General features: G+C 39.7%; 1 protein-coding gene across 7 annotated transcripts in view; it reads right to left on the bottom strand.

The window, feature by feature from the left end:
* Positions 1–13,551: 13,551 nt before the first annotated feature.
* The window catches only part of KLHL8 (kelch like family member 8), a 49,186-nt gene continuing 44,993 nt past the window's right edge, over positions 13,552–17,744 (bottom strand). For 6 of the 7 annotated variants that reach the window (XM_061145541.1, XM_061145540.1, XM_061145545.1 and 3 more), the window contains one exon: positions 15,000–15,381. In XM_061145541.1, the coding sequence (XP_061001524.1) occupies positions 15,189–15,381 (193 nt within the window). In that variant the 3' untranslated portion in view covers positions 15,000–15,188. The other variant, XM_061145546.1, reaches the window with a different exon arrangement.

Below are 17,744 nucleotides of genomic sequence, written 5' to 3'. Positions count from 1 at the left end.
TTATAGCATTTTTAAACAAAGTTTGTTGAGTCTTAAGTAGGCCAGCTTCTACCAACATCTGCAGTTTCTGCTTTTGGCATCTCAAGGTATGTAAGGACTGTTTGCCAGACACTGGAAGACAGTTTTACTACTGCTGATCACCGGTGGCAACTTGAAGGTAAGACACACCCCTCTGCGTGTCCTTTTGTCTTTTCATAAGTATTCAGGCACTTTTGGAGCCTGTTATTTAAATGGATATTTGTTCACTATTTGCCATGGTTGTCGGGAATGTGAATTGTCACAGTCCAGGCCACTTTAAATTAGGACCCCTAAGTGGTGTTCAAAACTCTTCAACCCATTTTAAACTCTGAAGGCCAGCAGGTCTTTACCCAAATATAATCGGAGGTTTATCTGCTCTTCTGGTTGTGATTAGATAACTGTACCCATCTAGCGTGTTTTGTCTTAGGCTTCTTTCAGTGTTTGTGGTTTCTCCATGGACCATGCTCAGCTGAAAGCCAAAACTCTAGTGAGACATCTAGACTCTGATAATAAAGACCTGTGCCCTTTGGACAGACTGGAGGGCGGGCCTTGAAATACTTTGTAAACAGACAGTTCTATTATAGCTTGAAAAGACCATGTGCCTGCTTCAGATAAGTGCTTTATGTCATCCTTCTGTATTACTGGGGCCCAGCCCCAACATCTCATTTACCTTATTTCACATGTAGGAGACAGAAACAATTATGGGTTTCCATCTCTCCACTGCTAAATATTCCTGTAAATTATCACCTGTGCCCCCCCCCCACACACACACACACACTCCTACGTACCTACACACTATTGGAAAACCAAGTGTACTCAGTTGCATGGGCTTTAGGAAAAGGTCTTTAGTGAACAATTCAGCTCCCTACTTTCTCATCTTTGTTCTGTAGTCTCTGAAGAGAGTTCTCCTCCTGCAGGAAGGACTTGGTACACAAGGTCACAACTGAGGACTTAACAAGCATCTCAAGGGAATAAGTGACTGGTAGAGTGGTTTTGCAGCTCTCCGAAGCCTATATAAGTATCATTTTGGAATTTTTAAATTTTTAAATTTATTTTTGGCTGTGCTGGGTTTTCGTTGCTCTGTGAGGGCTTTTCTGTGGTTGCGGCAACCAGCGCCTACTCTCTAGCCGTGTTACGCAGGTTCTCACTGCAGTGGCTTCTTGTTGCAGAGCACGGGCTCTGGGCACAAAGGCTGCAGTAGCTGTGGCTCTAGAGAACAGGCTCAACACTTGGGGTGCGCAGGCTCAACTTCTTTCCCCCATGGGGGATCTTCCCAGACCAGGGGTCGAATCCGTGTCACCAGGATTGGCCGGCAGATTCTTTACCACTGAGCCCCCAGAGAAGCCCCATTTTGGAAGTTTTTAAAAGATTGTTTTCAAACTGATTTACAAAGTCAGATGACACAGAAGCACATATAGCAAAAAAAGCCTGAGAGCAAGTTGACTTTATCCCTTCCTCCCCAGAGTAAACCACCATCAAGTCTGATGCATCTCCTTCCAGGACCTTTGGGCACTTATCTTTAAACACAAATTTGGATGAACTACATTCAGACTTTTCTCCACTCTGTGTCTTCTGTGTTAATCATTTTGGCTGTAAAATATTGTGCAAGTAAAGATAAATCATTTACCTAAACGTTATCCCTTTGTTCACGCAAGCCACGCCTATATGTTCATCACTCAGTCGTGGTTCTTTGTGATCCCATGGACAGTAACCCGCCAGGCTCCTCTGTCCATGGAATTTTCCAGGCAACAATGCTGGAGCGGGTAGCCATTCCCTTCTCCAGGGAATCTTCCTGACCCAGGGATCAGACCCATGTCTCCTGCATTGCAGGCAGATTCTTTATCATTTGAGCCCCCAGAAGCCGCTCCTGGCTCAGTTATTCAGCTGTTGCCTAACATGCTGCACTGAGGGTTCTTGGTCTACATATTGTCTTGCATTCTTACAAGTGTTGAAAAGAAGTGAAAGTGAAGTTGCTCAGTTGTGTCCAACTCTTTGCGACCCCAAGGACTATAGCCTACCAGGTTCCTCCGTCCATGGGATTTTCCAGGAGTGGGTTGCCATTCCTTTCTCCAGGGATCTTGCCAACCCAGGGATCGAACCCAGGTCTCCCGCATTGCAGGCAGATGCTTTATCATCTGGGCCACCGGGGAAGCCCTTAGAAGTGTTACTACAGGATAAATTTCTGGAAGGGGGAATGTCTGGGTCAAAAGACAGACCAATTAAAGAATTTTTTTGTTAACCAAACCACTTCTCCCAAAAAGCTCTTATACCAACTGTGGATGAGCTTACGTTCTTGCCCACTTTGATTGCAAAGTAAAAGTCTTTACTACCTCAATTTGCATTCTCTGACATTGAAATAAACCGTTTTGCCACAAACTTATTTGGCCACTTGGTGTTTGATTCTGTGGAGTGTGTAGTCCTATATTTAGCTCATTTCTGTGAGACTGTCTTTTCCTTCTCATTTGTAAATTAAGAAACTTGGACTAGGTTTTTGATTACATGATTCTTCCCAAGTCTGTTCCATTGCCTGCGCCTTGGGAGACATCATGGGCCACTTACAGCATTTCCCATCGTTTCTAACGCTGGAGGCCAGGGCCAATGTCTGGGTGAGTGATCACATCACTGACATGGGTCCTTAGGGTTTGAAGCTCCATTCATTTTAAAACTTACTTCTTGGTCCAAGCAAATGCCATTCTCCTGGATGGAACTGGAAGCTGTAAAATACTGGTGAAATTTTGAAACCCACTGGAGGTACAGGATGAATTTCACCATAGGTTTCTCTGTGGCCCACATGGATCTAGTCTAAAATTTCATTGTGATACATCACTCCCGTGCCTTACTTGACTAGTCCCATTTTCTCTCCTCCTTTCACTGGGTCTTGTTGCACACTCTTTGCCTAGTTGTGGCTGGTGGGATACGCGCTCTAGCTGCATGTGGGCTCCTCACTGTGGTGTCTCCTCGAGCACTGGCTTGAGGTGAGCGGACTTCAGAAGTTGCAGAGGTGGCCCGCGGGCTTTGTTGCTCCTCAGCACGTGGGATCTTCCTGAATCAGGGATTGAGCCTCTGTCTTGTTGCAATCGAACTGTGGCATCTTAGCCACTGGACCACCAAGGAAGTCGTCTTTTGATTTTAAATAAAGGTGAAAGGCAAGGGAAGAGTGTAATCTTTCATCCCAGTGAGATTTTTCTCCCATCCATTCAGAATGCACATTGGCATAAAGTGTACATCAGGGTGCCCAGCTTCTGAACTGCATGTCTCTTTTCATGAGGGTGACAGGTAACTTCAAATCAGGGATTTTTCCATTCAAACATCTGTTGTCCTGGCCTTCAGTGGCCCTCTCTAACCTAGGTGCTATTTTAAAGCCAACCACTGTGGCTACACTGATCAGATTGAGCTATTTCAAGCTGGACAGTGTGGCATAAGCCAGGTTATCTGTTAGGCAGAGGACAACACTCCTCTTATGCCTGTGTATTGGTCCTGAATTCCCCACAGCAAAGCAGAGCCACCTTGCCTTTTTTCCTTTCACTCACTACCTCCATGATACTTTCCCATCCCTTTTGCACAACAGACCTGGAAAGTGAAATATGGTAAGAATGCGCGTTAAACCTCGTGTGCTGTGCGCTTTCCACAGTCGTTTTTGTTTTTTGGCTGTGTTGGGTCTTCGTTGCTGCCCCCGGGCTTTCTCTAGTTAAACAACGAGAGGGGGCTTCTCACTAGTTGCAGTGAGCAGGCTTCTCCTCACAGTGGCTTCTCTCGTCCCAGGGCACGGGCTCTGGGGCTGTGGGCTCAGCAGCCACGGTGCACAGGCTTCACTGCTCCGTGGGATACTCCAGGATCAGGGATCAAACCCGTGTCCCCCCGGGTTGGCAGGTGGATTCTTTACCATAGTCCAGCCGAGAAGGCCCGTGGTGTGTATTTTTACAAACCTTTCGAATTAGTCATTTCATTACCATGCTTTACAGATGATGAGATTTAGGCTCATATATCCACAGTCAAGCAGTTAATAACAGGTGAAACTCAGGTTATGATACACATCTTGATTGACTTGAAGTTATAAAAGAAATTTTGCTTAGGAGGAACTAAAGAAAATGACTTTTATAAGCTGTTTAAATGTCATCCACAACCAGTATCCTAACACTGTTAACATTTAACTATTTTTGCACTTTACTAGAGACAATCAGGAAAACTGGATTGTGAGCAGGAATTAGGTTTTATAAATCAGGAAGTCCTGAGAATCTTGCCATCATGGAAACTTAAGGAGCACAACAGGAGGGACCCCGTCTGATGTTGCTGGACGTGTTGTCCTGTGGATTTTCACCATTTACCAGAACTAGTCAAGACAACAGTATACTTCCAGTGACTGTTGAGATCGACAGGTTTTCTTCTTAATAAAGAGAAATAGGGACTGGTGCTCCAGTGGTTAGGACTCTGCCCTTTCACAGCAGGGTTCAATCCCTGGCTGGGGAACTAAGATCTCATAAGTTAAGTGGTACAGCCAAATTAAAAAAAAATAAGAGTAAAATTTAATGTGATAAACCCTTTAAGAAATTAGCATAAAAATTTTATTAAAGTCATGAACAATGTAACCTGTAAAGGTTAAATTACCAGCAAATATAAGATAGCTAAACCAGGTAGCAGCATGAATTCCCCTTGGGTCCTCCAAGTTTGAGAGGAAAGGGACCAAATAAAACTTTAACTCAGAAACTGAAGACTTTGAGGGCTTTGAGTATCTTGGGCCCCAGCTGGATGCCTCTCACTTCCATCAGTGTCTAGGCAAAACCACTATCATGGTCTGTCTTGTCAAGTTACCTGAATGTTGGGTACTGTATTTATTTCCTAATCTGTAGCAAAAAAAAAGTTGAAATAAATGATATCCTGAAGTATACATAGTGAAAATATTAATAATCAAACATTTCCCTATTAAACATGAGTTAAAAGTTCACTGTCCTTCAAGATCATCATGGGATGGGGATAAAGTGGGATGCTACACACTTGTCACCCTTGATCACAAGTTTATAAAATTGTCTTTAAAATTGTAGAACTGGACAGGCAAGCATACATACAATCCTACTTACTTTATGATAGTTTTTCTGGGAAGACTTAAACAATATTCTTCATATAAGTCACCAGACTTGGTTCCAAAACAAAGGCAGAGGATAAAAACTGTCCTCATTAAATAATAGTGTCTCCATAAGTTCTGTTTTGGCAGTGATGACATCAGATTAATCAAAATTTCCACATATGAATCTTTTGAAAGGCGACATTCATTACCACATTTTTAAAGTTCTGATCCGTGTTTAAAATTAATTCTCTAATATCAATTTGCCTCCTATCTAGTGTGTATCCTGAAGTCAAACTATATCATCTACCCTAAATCTTATACCCCCTTATCCACCCAATTGATAACATAATTTCATTTACTATAGAGTAGAATTACTGTGTAGTCAAGTGTCACAGGTGGATGGTCCGGCCTCTCCTTTCACCTCCTCTATTTGACTGAAGCAGTAAATCAGCCACGGGCCGGCTCATCCATCATGCTTTCTACTACTTTGTACTCAGGCGCGTGTGGTGTGTGTCTGTGTGTGTATACATAGACACATACATGATCATTTTACAAACATGTCAAGAGAGCAAAGTGCATTGTTAGGTAAATGCATTGTGCTAAGGCCTGAGAGGTTAGGGAAATTTCAAATTTCACATATGTACTGGGTTGGCCAAAGAGTTCCTTCTACCCTAATTTCCTGAAGCCACATCGTTACTTCACAAATACACATTCCTTAATCCAGTGGCTGGCCAGGTTCCTTCCTGAGCTCAATTTCTTCACCATCTTTAATGTGCCTAGTGCTCTCATTGCTTAAGAGCCCCAAGAGCCTGGGGCAGCTGAGACCCATTCTCTTCAAGTTTTACAGCTCTCTACAGGCATATTTACAAAGTGTTACCTGAAAATACCAGGAACCTCTAGACATTGCATTTGTGTGCAATTCATTAAAAGGAATTTACATTCGTTCCACTGGTAAGAATTGTTTATTCCTCTGGCTGTCGTTTACCACAGGATGTGGTAAGTTTGAGTCAACAGAACTGTCTCTGGCCTTTTCCTCCCCATCTTCATAGGCATTAGCCACTCCACAGGTGTAAACCTTTATGCCACGAGATGCTGAGTATGTAAAGTAGATGAGATCCGAAGCACAAAACTTGGCTTGATTATAATGCACCTCCAGGTATTAAGTAAAAGCCACAGACAGGTTCTGAAGATTATTAAAAACGGTAATTAGGAAAACATTTTGGACCTGGGCCTCAAATTGCACTCAGTGAGCTAAATGATGCAGGCACAGCCTGAAATGCATGTAAATGTTAACACATTTTAGCTTCAAGCTTCTTCTTAATGCCCTTTTCCAAGTGTAATGTGAGGAATGCACCACTAGAGAGCAGCCACTTCCTTGGACCATAAAGAAGGCCAAGTGCATTCGTGCTTTCAACTGGGGTATTGGAGAAGACTCTTGAAAAGTCCCTTAAACTGTGAGGAGATCAAATCAGCCAATCCTAAAGGAAATTAACCCTGAATATTCACCGGAAGGACTGAAGCTCCAGTACTTCGGCCACCTGATGTGAAGAGCCGACTCACTGGAAAAGACCCTGATGCTGGGAGAGATTGAAGGCAGGAGAAGGGAGCAACAGAGATGAGATGGCTGGGTGGCATCACCAACGCAGTGGACAGGAGTTTGAGCAGAGTGAAAGACAGGGAAGCCTGGTGTGCTGCAGTCCATGAGGCCTCAAAGAGTCGGACACAGATATGTGACTGACCAACAACTATTTCCTTTAGGGAAAAAATGCTGCTAAATACACTGGTTTAATCACAATGAGATACCACTTCACATCCAGAAGAATGGCTGTAATCAAAGAGACAAAGTGTTGGAGAGGATGATGAGAAAGCAGAAACCTCCTACTGTACTGATGGGAATATAATATAGTACAGCCCCTGTGGATAACCATAAAAACCAGCAATTCCACTTGTGTGAATTCACCCAAGATACATGAAAACATGTTCACATGGACATGTTTATGAACATTCATGGCAGCATTTTGCGTGATAGCCCCAAACTGGAAACTGAAATGATCAACTGGTAAATGGCTGAAGAATGTAAGACAGACTACTGTTCGGTATTAAAATGACTACAGTACAGGTGAAATGGACCTCAAAACATTAAGCTAAGTGAAACAGCCAGGTACAAAATGCTACATAGAGCGTTTGATTTCACTTACATGACATACTCAGAAAAGGCAAGTTTATGGACAGAAACCACATTAGTGGTTGCCTTGAGTGAGAGGCAGGGAGGAAAAGAAGGAGGGAGTGAAGACTGACCCCAAGAGGGGCTCATGAAAATTTGGGGAGCATGATGGAAATGAACTAAATCTGGGTTATGGTGATGTTGGCACATGCATGTTAGTCAATTTAGTTTAGTCCAACTCTTGCGACCCCCATGGACGGTAGCCTACCAGGCTCCTCTGTCCATGGGATTCTCCAGGCAAGAATACTGGAGTGAGTTCCATGCCCTTCTCTAGGGGATCTTCCCGGCCCAGGGATCGAATCCACATCTCATGTCTCCTGCTTTGGCAGGCAGGTTCTTTACCACTCGTGCCACCTGGGAAGCCCTGATTTGACACAACTCTATATTTACTAAATCATAGATTGTAAACCTAGTGGGTCAGTTTTTTTATCATATGAATTACAATTCAATAAATCTGGCTCCTATGTGAGCACCTTGATTTAGGACTGCATTAAAATACGTACTGAGAAATGAAGCGAGGAAGAGGAAGAACCTAGAGGACTGTGTTAGAATGTAAGACAAATAGCCACTGTGTCATTCAGTCCTGAGCTCTGGTCTCCAGACAGGAAAAAAGATAATTGTTTGCAGACGCATGGGGGAAATCAGGGAATTTATGGTCAGGTAGGAACTTTATTACTTTTGGCCAAAAGCCAAAGCAGAAAATGTTTTTTTTTTTAAACAAAGGGAAGTTGCAAAGTCTCAGGCAGAACACAAATATTTTCTGAATCTACATCAATATTTTGAAGGGATTTAGCAGACTGCTGTTAAAAGGTACTGGTGTATATAATAAAATCACACACTTGAGACATTCAAGGCAGAGAAGCACAAAGTAATAGACACAGCTATACCAAGGAAACAATTTATGAATTAAAAACTCTCCATTTAAATTTGAGAAAACACTTTAGGCATGACAAATATATGGGACCAAAAAGCTTCTTAAGGTCTACTAAGATACTCAACAGTTAAGTTTCACAGAGGGATCTAGTAGTATATGGGCTTCCCTGGTGGCTCAGCAGTAAAGGAATCCGCCTGCAATGCAGGGAACTCGAGTTCAAGCTCTCGGTTCAATCCCTAGGTCAGCAAGATCCTCTGGAGAAGGGAATGGCAACCCACTGCAGTATTCCTGCCTGGGAAATCCCATGGTCAGAGGAGCCCGGTGGGCTACTGTCCATGGGGGTCGCAAGAGTCGGACACAACTTAGCAAGTAAACCACCGTCACTGCTAAAATTTCTGACCACTTAATCCTCATCCTTCCAAAGCATAAACCAGCCAGGGCAAGTAGGATAAAAAAAATCTTTTAAACCTGTGCATAATATCCTAATCAAAATAGGTTTCTCAGGAACCCCACAATTTAAGCAGGTATAAGACCTCTGCAATGTTAGTAACAACTGAGAGGGCATGTATGTGTATGAGCAACCAGCACGTGAACCACAAGCGAGCCAAAGGCACTCGCTGAGATTCGGAGGTCCAGCCCCAGAGCAGCACTGAAAGGTGGAAGGTGCTCTGCATTCTCCAATAGCAACAGGACAAAGGATCTGAGGCAGGTCTGAAAGGGCTGGAGTTTTCTGGGCCTCGTCAACTCTTCAAAAACTAACCAGTGAAAGTTCAAATCGATGATAAAGCCCCTGGAGTTAAGCGTTAGTTGCTCAGTTGTGTCTGACTCTTTGTGATCCCAAGGACTGTAGCCCAACCAGGCTCTTCTGTCCCTGGAGTTCTCCAGGCAAAAATACTGGAGTGGGTAGCCATTCTCTTCTCTAGGGAATCTTTGAGACCTAGGAATCGAACCTGAGTCACTTACATTGCAGGCAGATTCTTTTACTGTCTGAGCTACCAGGGAAGCTGGCCATGCAGGAAAAGTTCCCAAAGAAAGGATGTTACTAAATAGTATGAAGAAAACTGGTCATCACATAATAAAAAATAGCCAATAGTAAAATAAATAAATAAATAAATTTTCTCTCTCTCACACAAACACAAATCAATTCCAGGTGGATTAAAGACTACATATGAGAAACTTTATTAGAATAAATGATAAATTTCTTAAGACACAAAAAAGAACATGTAAATACAGTAAGTTTTCTGTGCCAAAACACAAAGTGAAGAGATAAGCCACAAAGTGAGAGAAGATAATGTGCAATAAAAATAAATGGAAAAATTAATATCTTATTAAGAACTCTAAGGTAAACAAGGAAAAAAATAGAAAAATGGAAAAAAGGAGCATTTCACAGAAGAAACCAGTCGACTAATAATCATGGCAACATGTTCAACTCAAAAATCAAGAAAATGCAAACTAAAGCCATAATAAAATACCATCTTACACTTAACAGATTGGCAAATGAATCAGGTCTTAAAACAGTAAGTAAATAAATCATTTTCCAAAATGGTGTGTAAACTGGCACAACCATTTTTGAAAATAATTTCACCATCTTACAAAGCTGATCAAGCCAACTCTACTTCTGGATATGTACTCTAAAAAAAACTTGCACATGCATGCAAACCAAGAAACTGTATTCAAATGTTCACTTGAGCACTGTAAAGCAAAAATATGGAAAACTCTACCCAACAAATTTTAAAAGCGAACCTGCTGAAAAGATCAAATGACTAAGACTACATACAGAATGAGACTATTCTTTATAAAGCTCACCAATGTAAGTACACAACATGTAGCTTTCATATTTGTATGAAAACAAAAAAAAGCAAAGAAATGAATGACTCAGGACAGTACTTACCTCTAGCGAGAACGGTTGGCTGGAGATTGGAATTGAGAAGGAACAAAAGGCACAGTCAGGACTACCAGCAATGTTATTAATAATTAGGGACTGAATGCACAGGTGTTTCATTACTATGCTTAAAAACTTATGGAAAAAAAAAACAAAAACAAACTTATGTCACACAAATATTTCCACTTATGTTATCAAATATTAAATATAGAAATACAGTCATCAGTGGTTACCAGAGACAGTGTAGGGGATGGGAGAAACAGGTAAAGGGGGTCAAAAGGTATTAATACAAATTTCCAAATATAAAAAAATAAGTCCTGGGCATGTAACGTATGGCATTGTGACTATAGTTAATAGTGTTGTATGGCACATCTGAAAGGAGCTGAGAGAACAGATCTTAAAACTTCTCATTTCAAGGGAAAAAACTATGATGATGGAATTCTTGTGGTGACCATCTCACAATGCATATGTGTACTGAATCATTATGTTGTACACATAAAACTTATGACAATATCTCAATATAATAAATGGAAATAAGTGACCAAAAAATGAGAAGTAGTGACCAGAAACACTTTTATACTGCCAACAGCAGCTATGAAAAAGAAAATCCTTCCTTAAATATACATACTTTTTGAGAAAGCAGAGACACAACTGGTTAAATGGAACTGTAGAATTTTTCAGTCAGAGGAATATTGGTTAACCAGTGACTAGTTGTAAATTTTGGACAAGTTACTTCCTGTATCTGAATAACTCTCAACTGCAGAATTACTGTAAAGATTAAAATGTCATTATAAAGTGAGTGATGCAGGCATTAAACTAGTTATTAATAAACAAATTGCAGTTATCAGTATGCCCCATGATTACTACCCAAATTTAAGAAATCCCTTATAGTTCAAGTAGGCTGAATTTAGCCTCAACCAATAAAATAATGGAAAAATGACTTGTTAAAAGAACAAAAACCACCAGAATTTTTGCACTACAATGGAATTCCCAGAGTTCCCTTCAAAAAACTACCATACTTCCATGGCTGATTCATATCAATGCATGACAAAACCCACTGAAATGTTGTGAAGTAATTAGCCTCCAACTAATAAAAAAATTAAAAAAAAAAAAAAAGACTACCATACTGTTTTCTTACCCATGACACATTTATTTTGCAACCAGGTTATCTTGTACTTCTTCATCTCCCGCACCTATTTCTCTCTCCTTTCCCCATCCACCTCCTCTGGCAACCACATGTTTGTTCTTGTATGACTATGATGAGACTAATTCTCTTGGATGACTTACAAATGGATCTTCAGGTTGTTTCCAAGGAAGAGTTTCAGAAAAGTTTTTAGCAATGGCAAGACAGGCAGAAAACAAAATTAAAGATTCACGAGGTTACTAATTGGAAGGACAACATCTTAATGCATAAGGAATCTTATTTCTAAATAGTATAAGTCTACAACTGCTGAAGAGACAATTGCTCAGTCGGTTGCCTTTCACCTCCTTAAGGGTTAACAAAAATCTTCGTATTAAACATAGATCCTTTCTTTGGAGAAAAAAATATTTCAGCCAACCTGCTAAATCAATTTTGTATTTGAAGGATGGAGAATAAACAATGACATCGTTTTGAAAAGATTCTATACAAGCAAAAACAAAAGCAAAGTTACATACACTATACAGAAAGAATAACAGACACATAATACTCATATTTCTATTCATAATAGATACACACAATATATTTTGAATCAATAAATAGCACTGATGTGAATCCAACTTTCTGATCTCTGTACTTGGTAGTATATATGAGAGTTTTACTATTTTGATTTTCTGGAATATTACTACACAAATTTATATATGGTTTTAAGAAAATAGTATAGAGAAGTTCTTTTGCTACTTGTCACTCTACATAAAGCAGAAAAAGAGACAATGACATCCCAATATAATTTCTTTAGGAGTCTAAGAAACCACAGAAAACATTCTTAACTGATAAGACATGAATTCGATTCTAAATGTATTTTCTATAAGACATGGAGGAAAAAAGGAACAAAACGCTTTTAAGTTTACCATCTTCAAGAGTAGTTTATGCAGTTTTTACAGTCTTATATCTAGGCATTTAACAGCATTGTAGAGTTTAAAATGCATTTAGGAATTAACAGAATAATACTTTTTAGAGTACAAAGGTTATTCAAATGTTTAAAAGATAGTTACACAGAATATGGTGAAATTAAGCAAAAACATTACCAAGTAATTTATTTTTAAAGTGGCAACACAGGTAAATGCAGCAGCTTTAATGATGGTACGGGAGAATCACACAAAAGCACCTAGAAATACTTCTTAAATGTGCAAATTTTTACTTTTTCTTTTTTTCCATTTATAATTTAGAACTTTAGCTCTCTTTTACGTCTTTTTGGTAGATGGTATTGACATCCGATGTTAAAGTGACAGGCCTCACAACTTAGTAGCCATCTTTGAGTATTTCATCCTCCTAATTCCCATCAGTATAATCACCTTTCAAACACAGAATTCCTTCGACCTGATTCACATTTCATATCTCAAAAAATGCTTCTAATAAAGAGACTGCATACTGAATCCACTTTAATCTTTTCATACCATTGTCAGGTCCTTCAGGGCTGTACTTCTGATGGCCTGTACATAATGTAACAGTTAGCCACATGTGGTTTACTTCACATTACTTCCCTTAGGAGTAGTTCATATTTTATGGGTAGCTAGAGTACCAACTTAGTAATGTTAGATGACTCCAGTATTTATAAAACTAGTAATGGAAATATAACACCTTCATGCTCTCAAATGCTATACTCATGACAAAGGCAGAAATCAGAAATTTAAAAAAAAAACATTTTTTAAATAACCTTAGAAAGAATAAAAGATCCACCTCCCAAAATAAATATAACTTTAGGCAACCATCCCTAGACAAGTATTATAATACAGGAAGTCCATTAGACCTGGGGAAGAGCTGAAGCCAGGTTTTGAGCCTTACTTTCCACATGCAGCCAGTTGTAGCCAGTCCAGTGAGTGCTACAGAGTTATCTGCTTTGGGGGTTGACTGAAATACGGTTACAGTTGTAAAAGAGAACATCAGTTCAGATTCAGCAATGACTTATGGACTTGCCCACAGGCTGACAGCAAAAATTGCCATAATTTAGGAACATTTAGGTTGGCTTCATGAAAGACCTTTTTCTGCTAGCTGAGTTCTCTTTTATATTTTCTTTACCTTATTTTTTTCATTGAATATACACAAAGCACTAGCTTTTGTAACGTGGCTTTTTGCCTTGGTGTACTGACAAGTCTAGGCTGTCATTTAACAAGGCCCATCACAGCTACTAGGCAGTTAACTTCAGGACTGGGTGGATGGAGCAGTGTTCTGCATTGCCCCAGCTTCCTCATGAAAAAGATGACTGACAGCAATAAACTATACTAAATTCTAAGGCATAACTAAAGGAGAATTCAAGAACGTCTGGAAGAGAAGTACCAAACTGCACTGCAAATACGAAATAGAATAATTTAATATTCTTCATAAATATTTATAAAAATATATACATATAATGAATAAGTCACTTTATAATGCTGGTAAAACCATGAAGAGCTGTTAGATCAACAAGTGTATAAACATCCTGCCTTCAAAGCAATGTAAAGAAATATTTTCAATTAAAATTCAGTAAGTACACTGGAGAGAAATATAACAGGAGAAAAGAAGTTTTATCTTCCTTTGCTTTTACAGTATCTTTTATTGGTAAAGATGGATATGAACTAATCAACAGTTCAACTAAAGTCTGTAAAGGGCTTTTGTAGATATGAATTCATTTTCTCATAATAAATAAATCCAGATTCTGTACAGTTAGAAAAACTATGATGGTGGCAAACAGCAAAATAGAAAGATAATAAATCTCAGATTCAGAATGAAATAATTAAATCAAAGAGTGTTAAACATTCTCGGAGTTGCATCATTAGGGAGTCACATAATGGACACCACTCCCATTCAATCAAGGTCTCTCAAATGGGCACTAGAGTAATGCTGACTCTAAAGCCTTCTCCTCTAATAATCTCATGTGATTCCATTTTTTATTACTATGAAACAAAACCCCTTTCACATGAAAAAATAAGTGTAGATTCATTCAGATGGAATTGTTCATTTAGATCTTTTGGTGTCCTAACAATTCAAACTGAAATGAAGCCTATAAGCCTATAGGCTTCTGAAAACACAGCCCAGGGACACTCAGAAAGATGAAACATTTTTCCTACTTCTGTAAATATCCAAGGAATTGACAAATCAACACCTAGAAGAAAGCAAGGCATAAATTCATCAGCACCAAGGAGAAATGATCTTCAAATGGAGCAGGTCTGTTAGGAGTCCTGATATCTCTGAGTTGATGAACAGGTTCTTATCTCCCCAGAGGGAAAATCCAATGCCTAAGGTTAACGCCTTTAGGCAAAAGGTAAAGCTCAGTAAGTGACTTCATTTTGCATTTTCATTCATCCACACTTTAAAAAAAAAAGTTAATTTCAAGGTTCTGGCACTCCACTGTTAAACGTTTCTTTTATTTTTTTTTTGGAGGAGGTTTCAGCTTAGACTGTCTTCTTTCCCTACTTCATTATTTGTTAAAGTGGGAAATATTAACTTTATTACTAGTAATTCTTCAGCTACCATTCCAAAAGTTGCACTCAGTCACATACAACAGTTTACATTTACATGACACTCTAGTAATAGTTAAAACTGCTCAAAGGTGGCCATCACAAAATCCTCCTTGTCTTTCTTGCCTATCAGATAAGACTAAACTGTTGGTGACTAGAACTCAAGTCACATACAGTCAACCACATTGCTGGATCCGTGACCTACATCTCGGATTTGGCTAGTTAAACAGGCACACACAGCTACACCTGCTCCAGCTCTGCAGTGAGACACAGATCCAACAAGCTCCCACCTGAAAAGACAGAGAAGAAAGGATGTTATCTTAAATCATGATTCGCTTCACTCATAAGACAAAACAAAAACTCCCTATTCAGAGACTGGTTTTGAAAGACAGTAAGCTATCCCCAAACATTTCTTTAACTACATCCAGCAGCATTTTCCCTTTTATGGATCACAGCCTTGTCATGGTGAAAGGGCTTATGTGGTTCAATGAAGCTATGAGCCGTGCCACACAGGGCACCCAAATGGATGGGTCACAGTGAAGAGTTCTGACGAAACATGGTCCCCTGGAGGAGGGAGTGGCAGTCCACTCCAGTATTCCTGCTGCAAGGACCCCATGAAGGATGAAAAGCCGAGAAGATATGACACCCAGAAGTTGAGCGCCCCCAGGTCAGAGGTGTCCAATACGCTGTTGGGGAAGAGTGGAGGGAAGTATTAGGTTGGTGCAAAAGTAACTGTGGCTTCTCACTGTGGAACTCTGTGGTTTGATATTGGAATACATTCTTAAATAAATGCTTTATGTTACACATCATTTTAATGTGCATTTCTTGCTTTATGTTTTTTGCTAATGACTTATTACTTGCTATTTTATATTTATTTTTGATTATAGAAATGATGTTAGACAAAACACAAATTCAAGTGATTTTTTTATTTTAGTTTAAAATGGGTTGTAAAGCAGCACAGACAACTTACAACTTCAACAATGCATTTGGTCCAGGAACTGCTAATGAACATACAGTGAGGGTGGTTCAAGAAATTTTGCAAAGATGATGAGAGCCTTGAAGATGAAGAGACTAGTGGCCAGCCATCAGAATTTGACAATGACCAACTGAAGACCAATGAACCAATTGAGACCAACAGAACAGTATGAAAAGGAAGAAAGATATGACACTGAAAGATTAACCCACCAAGTCAGTAGGTGTCCAATACGCTACTGGAGAAGAACTGAGAAACAGCTCCAGAAGGAATGAAAAGGCTGAGCCAAAGTGGAAATGATGCCCAGCTGTGGATGTGACTGGTGATGGAAGTAAAGTCTGATGCTGTAAAGAACAATACTGCATAGGAACATGGAAAGTTAGGTCCATGAATGAAGGCAAATTGGAAGTAGTGAAATAGGAGATGGCAAGAGTGAATATCGACATTTTAGGAATCAGTGAACTAAACTGGGCTGGAATGGGCAAATTTAATTCAGATGACCATTGTATCTACTACTGTAGGCAAGAATCCCTTAGAAGAAATGGAGTAGCCCTCATAGTCAACAAAACAGTCCAAAATGCAGTACTTGGATGCAATCTCAAAACAACAGAATGATCTCAGATTGTTTAGAAGGCAAAACATTCAATATCACAGGAATCCAAGTCTATGCCCCAACCACTAATGCCAAAGAAGAGAAGTTCAACGGTTCTATGAAGACCTACAAGATCTTCTAGAACACCCCAAAAAGACATTCTTTTCATTATATGGTACTGGCGTGCAAAAGTAGGAAATCAAGAGATATCTGGAGTAATAGGCAAGTTTGGCCTTGAGTACAAAATGAAGCAGAGCGAAGGCTAACAGCTTTGCCAAGAGAACACACTGGTCATGGCAAACACCCTCTTCCAACAACACAAGAGACGACTCTACACATGGACATTACCAATGATGATCAATACCAAAATCAGATTGATTATATTCTTTGCAGCCGAAGATGGAGAAACTATACAGTCAGCAAAAACAAGACCAGGAGCTGACTGTGGCTCAGATCATGAACTCCTTATTGCAAAAATCAGACTTAAACTGAAGAAAGTAGGGAAAATCACTAGGCCATTCAGGTAGGACCTAAATCAAATCCCTTATGATTACACAGTGGAAGTGATTCAAGGGACTAGACCTAATAGACAGTGCCTGAAGAACTATGGACAGAGGTTTGTAACACTGTATAGGAGGCAGTGACCAAAACCATTCCCAAGAAAAAGAAATGCAAAAAGGCAAAATGGTTGTCTGAGGAGGCCTTACAAATAGCTGAGGAAAGAGAAGCAAAAGGCAAAGGAGAAAAGGAAAGATATACCCATCTGAATGAAGAGTTCCAAAGAACAGCAAGGAGAGATAAGAAAGCTTTCCTTCATGAACAATGCCAAGAAATAGAGGAAAACAACAGAGTGAGAAAGACTAGAGATCTCTTCAAGAAAATTAGAGATTCCAAAGCAACATTTCATGCAAAGATGGGGACAACAAAGGACAGAAACGGTATGGACCTAACAGAAGAAGAGAAACTGTACAAAAAAGAAACTGCACAGAAAAACTGTACAAAAAAGGTCTTAATGACTCAGATAACCATGATGCTGTGATCACTCAGCTAGAGTCAGATGTCCTGGAGTGTGAAGTCAAGTGGGCCTTCGGAAACATTACTATGAACAAAGCTAGTGAAGGAGATGGAATTCCAGTTGAGCTATTTCAAATCCTAAAAGATGATGCTGTGGAAGTGCTGCACTCAATATGCCAGCAAATTTGGAAAACTCAGCAGTGGCCACAGGACTGGAAAAGGTCAATTTTCATTCCAATCCTAAAGAAGGGCAATGCCAAAAATTTTCAAACTACTGCACAATTGTGCTCATTTCACATGCTAGAAAGTAATGCTCAAAATCCTTCAAGCTAGGCTTCAGCAGTACGTAAACTGAGAACTTCCAGATGTACAAGATGGGTTTAGAAAAGGCAGAGGAACCAGAGATCAAATTGTCAACATTTGCTGGATCATGGAGAAAGCAGGGGAATTCCAGAAAAACATCTACTTAT

The sequence above is a fragment of the Dama dama genome, chromosome 6 (genome assembly GCF_033118175.1).
Source record: "Dama dama isolate Ldn47 chromosome 6, ASM3311817v1, whole genome shotgun sequence".
NCBI classification, from domain to species: domain Eukaryota; kingdom Metazoa; phylum Chordata; class Mammalia; order Artiodactyla; family Cervidae; genus Dama; species Dama dama.
The sequence above is the reverse complement of the archived record's forward strand: the minus strand, read 5'-3'. Positions and strand labels throughout refer to the sequence as shown.